Genomic DNA, 9470 nt, shown 5'->3' with positions numbered 1-9470 from the left:
AAAGCAGCTCCCGTGTGATTGACCAGATATTGAGGCCACACCAGGGTTTCTGAAAGCTCCAGCTGGCAGGCCCATGGCATATTTTATTATTTGGTTTCTTTTTGTGTGTCTGATGTGTCTCTGTGTGCATGTATTCCAGTATGTGAGTGCAAGTGAATACCCATATATGCAGAGGTCAGAGGTCAACCCTGGGTGCTAGTCCCTGCTATCCACCTTGTTTGATACAGGGTTGTTTACCACTAATATGGCAGGCCAGTTGGGTACGAACTTCTGCCTGTCTCTCCTCTCACTGTAAGAGCACAAAGATCAGATGTATGCCATCGTGCCCTGCTTTATAAGAAGGTTCTAGAGATGCAATTCCCATTTTGTGTTTACACTGCAAGTGCTATGCTCAGTGAACCAAGGTCTCTCTGTAGCTCAGGCTGGGTCTCTCTGTAGCTCAGGCTGGCCTCAAGCCTTCCTGCCTTGAGTGCTGGGATCACAGACACATGCCACCTTGCCCAGACTCTTGTAAGCAGTTTTACTGAAGTACATCAAGGCTCCTCATTGCTTCTCTCTGGTCTTGGGTCACTTCTGTGCTGCAAGAGTTGAGTAACACAATCTAGCTCTGTAAAGAAAAAGTCTGCTAACTTCTGGATGACAATGAACTTTACAATTTGAAGAAGGTTAAAAAAAAAAAAATGTTGAGGCTAGTGATCCCAGGTGTTCAGAAGCCGAGGCAGGAAGATCATAAGTTCAATGCCTACCTGGACTACACTGAGACACTGTCTCAAAATAAAGGGTTAAAAAAAAAAAAAAAAAAAGGGAGATCTGGGTGGATGTGGCTCAGTTGGTAGAGTATTTAGCTAGCATGCTGGAAGACCTAAATTCAACCCCTAGTACAAATAACAAACAAACAACACTGAGTGGCTCTCAAGAAGACAAGACAGTTAAGGCACTATGTGTAGTCGTTCATCCATTATACCTTATAAAACAGTTTATGTCCTAGCACCACAGTCAAGCCACACAAGATATGAAGGGTTACAAATATTCAGATTTTTATTATAAATAAAATACTGTTTTCTTTTTAAACATAGAAAAATGCCATGTGTTTTGCTGCCCTCCCTGGAGAGGAAGGCTGTGGAGATTGAGGCAAACAGCTCAAGTGAGGCACATTTAAAAGGGCCACAGTTGGAATCAAAAGGAAAACCTGGGGGGGGGGGGAGAGATAAAATAAAACAATCTATTCTGTGTGACACCCAGCATTTTACAGCAGCCATCCTGTCAATTTTATTACATAAAATACAGATTACTGGAACTATACAATAAAACAATGGCTGGGCTGCAGGAGTGTAATAGGTATCATCTTGTAAATAACTTTCCTTTTAAAAATAAATTTCTGTTTAAAAATATAGCACACAGATGGAGAGGACAAATAAACCAAACAAAACACCACACCCACCAGGGCCTAAGACCTGCTGGAGTGGCGCTGACCCAATGGATGATGGCGGTCGGTTTCAGCCATTTTCTTGCAACTGTGACCAAAATGCATTTGTTAAGGTGGCGAGGCACTTAATCAGAGGGACTAGCTAGTCAGCACAGAACTTGGTGAGGAAGAGCCATGCCTCTGCCTCTGTAGCAGGAAAGGCCTTGGAGGAGCAAGAGTGGAACCTCAGGGGTGCCAAGCCGAGTACTCACGGTGACCCCTGTTTGCCCAACAGAGATGAAGACACACTGAACACAGAGCCCCCTCCTCTGTCATCAGTGACTGTGCCTGGAGTCCTACAGTGCTCAGTCATCACACACTGCCTTACAAAACTGACCCATCCCAATGGCAGGGTTCCATCAGGAAACTGTCCTAACTTCACCCTGTCACCTGGTGAATGCTCTGGGGCAGGCATTGAGAACAGTGCGGAGCCGCAGATGACCAGGGCTACAAGGGAGAGGACCTGAGTGCCCTCTTCGGTCTGGCTGTGGAGGTGAGCAGGTTGAGATTACGGTCAGACAGTGAAGGTGCTGCAAACACAAGGCAGAGGCAGAGCAGAACACTGGGGAATAGGGATGACTCAGAAATGACGGGAAGGAGAGTGGTGGACATGTTCCCTGTGCTAGCAAGAGGGGAAACTGAGCAAAAAAGACATGAACTGACAGTGCCATTCTAGGAGGACCGGGAATATTTACATAAATTCCTTACTCTATAATCATGATAAACAAAAACCATTCACACAAAAAATATAAATTTCAAATAATTAATAGCACCAGTGTGTCAGATAATAGTTTCTTTCCCCCGCTACGCAAAGTACAAAATTGCATAGTGTTAAAGGCTATATATGAATCTCAGAGGCAGGTAGGTAGGAGGAAGGGGGTGTGTGGCAGGGACTGTCACAGTGTGGTCTTCAGAAAACCACAGAGCTGAGGATCAGAGGTTGAGAAGCCTACTAGGAAATGCCACACAAGGTTCTTCCCGCTCCATCCAGAGGAAAGGCTTAGAGTGGGTGGAGCCACAAAGTGCAGGAACTAGATGGTGCTGGCAGCGGTGTGAAATACTGAGCGACAGCCGTTTGCCACCAGGATCTGGCAAACAATGTGTTTTTGAAGAGTTCTAGAAAAATGGAAACATTAGAAGAGAATTTGAGCTAAGGGCCAAATATCACATCTCTCTCCAGCAGAGAAAAAGAAATGTACATATGGAACCCAATTATACAGGTTACATCTCATTTTCCAGAAAACATGGGGAAAAGGGAATTTGCTTTTCTTTCAGTGGTCAAGATCTTAGAGACCAATTGTTAGACAGACAACACTAGTTTCAAGACTAACACACTAACAAAGCTCGAAGAATTAGACTTGAAGAAAAACAAAAACTTCAGTGGTTATCACATCCCTGTTTCTTCTGCATTAAGTCCCATTTATAAAAGTATCAGAAGCTGTCTAGCACAGTGGTGGCTGCAGACTTTTTATCAGCTGCCTAAGGATTTGAAATAAAAGTTTGCTTTCCTGGTCAATGAACATGGGAGGAAATCCTAAGTGTCTTAGAGCCACGTTCTCTGGAGACCCACACATAACTGCACTCTTATCCACGATGGCTCAGTGTCCTATACTCCAACAGCTAGCGTGACAGGTGGCTGCCTACCAACATTCTAAATGACCAATACCTTTGGCACAGGATGTTTATTTCCTTTTGTTTAAAAGAGGATGCTGAAGATGCAAAAGCATTTTCTTTATCTATAGATGGGACACATTGGCCATCTCAATGCTATGATGAGGAGCCAAACATTTCCTTCATAGAAATATGAGAAGTGAGATAGATTCTGCTGGTGTTGAGAGAGGGGAGGGCATAAAAAGGTTCACATGACATGGGTATCCACTGGAGGATGCCATGACCTCGGGCAAATGAGGGAAAGTTTGGGTAAGGTGGTTGACATGAGTGGAAGAGAGACTTTATTAGGCAAAACCCTTTGTTCCTGGTTCAGGATGTTTAACTTGCTTCTCTTTAAACTCTGATTTTTCTTGGTTCAAAAGGACAGTGATGGAGAGCAGCAGAGAAGTGGGGGACATGAAAGTGTAATCTTTGTGTCAAGGCACTGTGGCCTCACAGGGCCCCCTTTCGGGGGCACTGCCTTGCAGCCCTCTCGTCACTAGGGCTTCTCAATGGACGGGGTGTTGAAGCAGCCAGACGGTAGGGTCTTCTTGATGTCTTCCAGGTTGTGAATGTCCTTTATGATCTCTTCTATGTCTCGGTTATAGTCCATGATGGCTGCCTCCTGCTTCCGGGCTTCACTCTCCAGGTCAGCCACCTTTCTGTCCAGATCGCTGACCTTCATCTCATCTTTGGCTTTGTTTAAGGTACCTTCTATCTCATTTAGCTTGTTCAGGTCCACTGTATCCAGCTGTCCTGTAGAGTCAGGAAGGGCACAAGAGAGAACAGGCTCATTCCATGAGAACTGGAGCAGGCCCCTAAGTCCTCTCGTTTTTGCCATGCACTAAGGCTGGCACCTGCCCTGATGCAAACAAAGGTGCTGCTGTGTTCAAGGGCATGAGCAGTGCTGGCCTGACCAACAGGGGTAGGCAGAGAGGATTGTTGATATTAGAACAGTTTTAGTTTTGTGCTTGAGAAAGTGGTTTTCACAGAATAGTTTTAATTTTTAAATACTTATTACTTATTACTGTGTGCATATACATGTGTGTATGCATGCATGCCATAGCATATGTGGAGGTCAGAGGTCAACTTGCGGAAGCAGGTTCTCTCTTCCCACCACATGGGTCCCGGCAATTGAACTCAGGCTGTCAGGCTTGGCAGCAAGCTCCTTTACCCACTCCATCTCTGGAGAACCATCCCTCCAGCCCTCGTAGAATGTTCTCTAAATGCACAGGTACCACGTCTGAGACCTCATTATGCTTAGGAAGGCCATCTGGTAACACTTGATCCCATGTGCCAGTTCATATGTGCAATCTGTGAACCATTTCAGTGTCATCAAAGAATACAAAAGTGTCTAAGAAGCATGTGCCCTCAACTCCTAGGTTCCATGAACGATGGGCTGGTTTGGGGGTCACTTCATGCTTGTAAGAGTTAGACACTATTAGGAAAATGGTCAAGGCTGAAATGCTGAGACAACACCAGCAAAGCTTCGATCTAAATACAGCAAGCAAAAGTAAAAGATTCTTTTGAAAGATGATGCTCCATAGTAAATAAAAACAGAGAGAAGCAGTCTCCTGAGACCAGTTTAGCTCACCAACTCTCAGATGGCCAGGGATTTATTTGCCCAGCTAAAACCTAGGTGATAGAGCTAGAAGTCCAGCTCTCGTCTGTCTGGTCACAAAGTCTGCCTCTTTGCCCTAAAGACCTCTCTTTAGCTTACTTCCACAGCCCATCTGCTGGCACATCATTTATTATTATTGGTCTTTGAGACAGATAAAATATTATTCCTCCCCCTCTTAAGAAAAAACAAAACAGAAAAACAAAAACCAAAACCAGTAGCGCATGTCCTTAATCCTAGCACTTGGGAGTCAGAGGCAGCCAGATCTCTGAGTTCGAGGCCAGGGTGGTGTACAGATCAAGCACCATGACAATTAAGACTGCACAGAGAAACCCTGTCTTAAAACAAAACAAAGGAAACATAAAAAAAAAAAAAAAAAAAAAAAAAAAAAAAAAAAGCTCAGTCTTCAAAGGCCGTATCACTCCCTCATAATGAAGTCTGCTCTCTACCAAAGTGGTTTTAAAACAAAACAAAGTTTTTTTCTTTTTTTTGGTGTAAAAGTTTTCACTTTATAAAACTGTTCTTTGGTTGGCAAATGGAGAGAATCCCGAGCAACGGAACCGGGTCCGTTCCAAGTATCCTTTTATTCTATCACGGAGCCTTTTCTTTTCAAATCCCTTAAAGACACTCCACCAGTAGGAGGAACTAAGGGAAAATGATTGTTTGGTTGCGTGATGAACCTTGACCATAAGTGACACCCTTAGCCAGCAGCTCATCTTCATATGTAAAGACCATGGTATCTATTCAGAGCAGAGTCCGGGGAAGGCACCTAAAGTTCCTGAACTTAATAAAGTCCTGATCCCTTTTCACTCTAGAGTTGACAGCTATCAATGTCGTGATGGTGCGAGCTGCCCTCAGAGGGTCCTGCCAGCAAGACACAGGGTACAAGGCACCCTTTAAATAAGCAAGAACTAAATGAAACATTAGTATTAGGAGTAAATGGAGCTTTTGAGTACTTTGTATTAATCGGACTCAGAGTCAGTGGTATCAGAGCCCCAGAACAGTACACAGCACTGGGTGCCCTGGCTAGGACAGGTCTTCCCCTTACTTACCCAGTTGCTCCAAGAGGTCAGTCAGTTGGCTGAGGAGGCTACTAACAGAGTTTTTGGCTTTTCTGGCATTGAGCTCAGCTTCCTGAGCAGCCTGTGAAGCCTGCAGGGAAAGAAGGTAAACAGTGTGAATACTGGTGACTCCGTGTTTTTATCTTCTCTAAATATTTTCCTCAGTGAGCCAGCAGCTCTATTTTCAGAAATGTCCCTTTCTGAGTGATGAGTCATGGTCTCTCTGCAGATTTGGGGTGGTATCTTCAGGTGAAGGATGTCTCTACTGCACAGAGCAGTCAATAGCCCTTATGCCTTTTTTTTTTTTTTTTTTTTTGAGAGAGAGTTTTGCTATGTAACATAAATTGGTCTCAAATATGAGATCCTCCAGTGTCGGCCTTCTGAGTGCTGAGTCTGTAGATTGGTATATATATATATATATATATATATATATATATATGTGTGTGTGTGTGTGTGTGTGTGTGTGTGTGTCATGGCTGCCCTTCATGACATACGCATTCAAAAAACAACACTACTCATTTTCTCACTTCCCCCATTCAAGAATACCTGGGGCAAACACATGATAAATGCACTAAGTAGAAATAGATTATTTTTAAGTACAGATTGAGTACAGGAACAGAATGTGGATACTCTTAGGTGCCTGATTATTAGAGATGTTCTATTCTTGGAGAGTTTTCATAAGCAAAGCCAGGCTTTTCTGAAATTTCTTTGTCAACTACACACATACTCGAGTGTGCGTGCCTGCCTGAGTGTGCACACACACACACACACACACACACACACACACACACACACACACACACACACACAGGCAATACCATGGATACAATGGATATTTTCAAAGTCAACCAAAGGTAAATATATTTGGGAAAGTTCCATGAAACCTGAACAAACACACTGAGCATGAGTCACAGGAAGCAGCGGTGGAAAAGGAAGCATCTACGCATCAGAAAGCAGATGCTCTCACCAACGACTCCAACAGGACACAAATGAGTGGCTTTGCACTCTCTACCAGTAATTATTTTTCCTAGTTCTGGGGTCAAGACAAAGCAAACATTTAGGGATCAAAACAATGTGAAATTTTAAAAACAGAAAAAAAAAAATAAAAAGCTTTCACAAATAAATGATTAACTCAGTTCAAATCACAGCTGGTGTCAGGGAGCCACACAGGCTTCCTATGACTGTTTTGGGACTGGGGCACAGGACTCTGCTGTGTTGAACCTGTGGCCTTCAGCATCTTCCAGAAAGAACCACAACCCTTCTGGCTGAAGAAAATGTTAGTCTCTGGCAATACCAGCTGAATGTTGGACTTTCAAAACTGATATAAATACAAAAGGGATAGTGTATGAGGGCATAGCTTATTGCTCCCAAGAAGTTAAATACCAAAACTAACAAGAGAGGGATTGATTCTTTCTGCTCTTTAAATTAAGCCCATATCCCTTTTTGGAACTCATAAACATGTATCCCTTACTTTTTTTCAACATGCTTTAAATACAATGTTTCTATCAAGATGCCTCAGAGGCTTTTAGTGGCCACTAAGTTTGATGACCTGAGTTCTGGGCCCAAAATCCACATGGTGGAAGGGAAGAAACAACTCCCTCAAGTTGTCTTGAGACATTCACAAGCATGTTATGGTGTGATGCATGCACATACATGCAATAAATAAATATAAAAATTGAAGCCCAGAGACTCTCTGCATGTAAGAGAAATACTGATTTTTTGCTTCATAACAATCTCCATTTGAGCCTCATTTTTGCATTAAAAATCACAGGACAATTCAGCACAAAATTTAAAAACTCAGCTGTTTAGCCAGTTGTGGTGGTGTGTACTTTAACACCAGGATTCAGGAGACTGAGACAGGAACATTCCTGTGCGTTCAAGGCCATCCTGGTCTACACAGAGAGCTCCAGTCAGGTCAGCCAAAGCTACATAGTGAGACCACCCTGTCTCATAAAACCAAACAAAAGCCTGAGCTGTGTGCACAGAGAGGTATACAAAATTTAAATTAGTATCACTTCACCAGACCTTGTATTTCTCCTTTCTAACCCAAAGTAAAAATGACCCACACCTAGAGGCCCTGTTTTGGGGGGCCTGGAAAGAATGGGCCTCTTCGTGACTCTGCAAGTGTGAGAGTAAACAAGCTAATGTACACGGTTCCTGTGACTGCAACTACAAACGGGGAAGGAAAACTCCCCCTCAGTAAGCTCTTTCTAATGTAGAATATATCACACTGAAGAAAAACTGCACTCCCTCTAGTTTCAAAACCACTCTGTCTCAGTGATGTATGCACACATCACAGAGAGGCGCAGGAGGAAAGCGGGTGCACTTCAGTGCAGTGGTACAGAGTGCTTTACAATGTCCTGTAGAACAAACTGCCTCTAGTGAGCGCAGCTGGGAAAACGCAGAAAGAAACTGGCTTTTTGTTACATTCTCCTTTTAAAAAGAAACTTTAATTTTATCCCATGTATGAATTACCCATTCATCACACACACAAACACACACACACACACACACACACACACACACACACACACACACAGCTTTTTTTTTTCTTTAAATGTCCTAAAACTCCAGCTGTGGGGGAAATGTTTTCTTCTAAGTGAGTGGCTTTGGGACAGGGCAATTGTGCAACATCAATACCTGGCAGAGGAGCCAAATTCTTTGTCTTCTACGTAAGCTACTGACCCAATTCTTGACCAGAAAATGCAATGCAAACCTGAAGTTCACATGAAAAGGGCATTTGGGGTGGGGAGTGGGGTTGTGTCTTTACAGTGCACACCCTCCACTTGGCCTCTGAACAATATTGGGGAGCTCTTACCATCCCCGCCATCATCATGTCGGCTTCAGCAACCTGTTGCTTCTCCTTCAGCTCACTCTCTGCTTCCTCCAGCTGCCGCAACATAACGTTCACCTCATTATCCAGATCTGTCACTTCTGCGAAGGTTCTTTCAGCATCCGCCTTGGTGCTGGTGGCATTCTAAGCACAAAAGAAACTGCTGACCAAAACAAACCAAACCCCAGCACAACTTTCCCTTTCTAGAGTGCATCCTTACTCCCTTTTATAATTTGAAATCCAGAAGGAACAACACAAAAGGGTGTGTACTATCACGACCCTCTTCCCACCATTTCCTGGGCTCTCATAAAAAAAAAAAATTGTCAAACACAACAGCATTTTCCACAGCACTTTCATTTGTGCTCTCTTCTTTAAATCTTTTAAATGCCCTGTTCTACTATAACCACTTTTAGCTGAGCTCACGCAGAGAACGAAATTTAATTGTGAACACTTTTGCATCACATTGTATTGCTTATACTCTTTCCCTTGGATATATGTTAAATCTGAGGCTTGCCTTATGAGTTTATCAGCATAATGTACCAAAGACCACATCCTGAAATATGAGCATTTTATAAAAAAAGATCTAAAAGCCAACCCTTTTAAAGAAATTAAAATTTTCTGTGATTCTCACTTAATTTTAAAATAGGCTCCACTATCTCCTTAAAATAAAACAGATGGATCTTTAAATAAAATGAGCCTAAAGAAATTCATTTAATGCCCCTGCAGTGGCGGCCACAGTAGCTCTACACAGGTCTGGAAGGCACATGACACAGCATTGATACAACACTGACACGGCCCTCGTCATGCGCAGGCTCAAGGAGGATGCTTATTTAGGAAAGGTCC

The 9470-nt window shown here is 43.2% G+C and overlaps 1 protein-coding gene across 1 annotated transcript in view; it reads right to left on the bottom strand.

Annotated features, from left to right (window-relative positions):
• Positions 1-1013: 1013 nt before the first annotated feature.
• Lamc1 (laminin subunit gamma 1) overlaps positions 1014-9470 on the bottom strand; it is a 118238-nt gene continuing 109781 nt past the window's right edge. Inside the window, exons 26-28 of the mRNA XM_027417362.2 lie at positions 8613-8771; positions 5786-5885; positions 1014-3871 (exon numbers count right to left, since the gene is read on the bottom strand). Coding sequence (XP_027273163.1) covers positions 3615-3871; positions 5786-5885; positions 8613-8771 — 516 coding nt within the window. The 3' untranslated portion in view covers positions 1014-3614. The remainder of the gene's footprint in view (positions 3872-5785; positions 5886-8612; positions 8772-9470) is intronic.

Source organism: Cricetulus griseus, chromosome 5 (assembly GCF_003668045.3).
Source record: "Cricetulus griseus strain 17A/GY chromosome 5, alternate assembly CriGri-PICRH-1.0, whole genome shotgun sequence".
Lineage (NCBI taxonomy): Eukaryota > Metazoa > Chordata > Mammalia > Rodentia > Cricetidae > Cricetulus > Cricetulus griseus.
The sequence above is the reverse complement of the archived record's forward strand: the minus strand, read 5'-3'. Positions and strand labels throughout refer to the sequence as shown.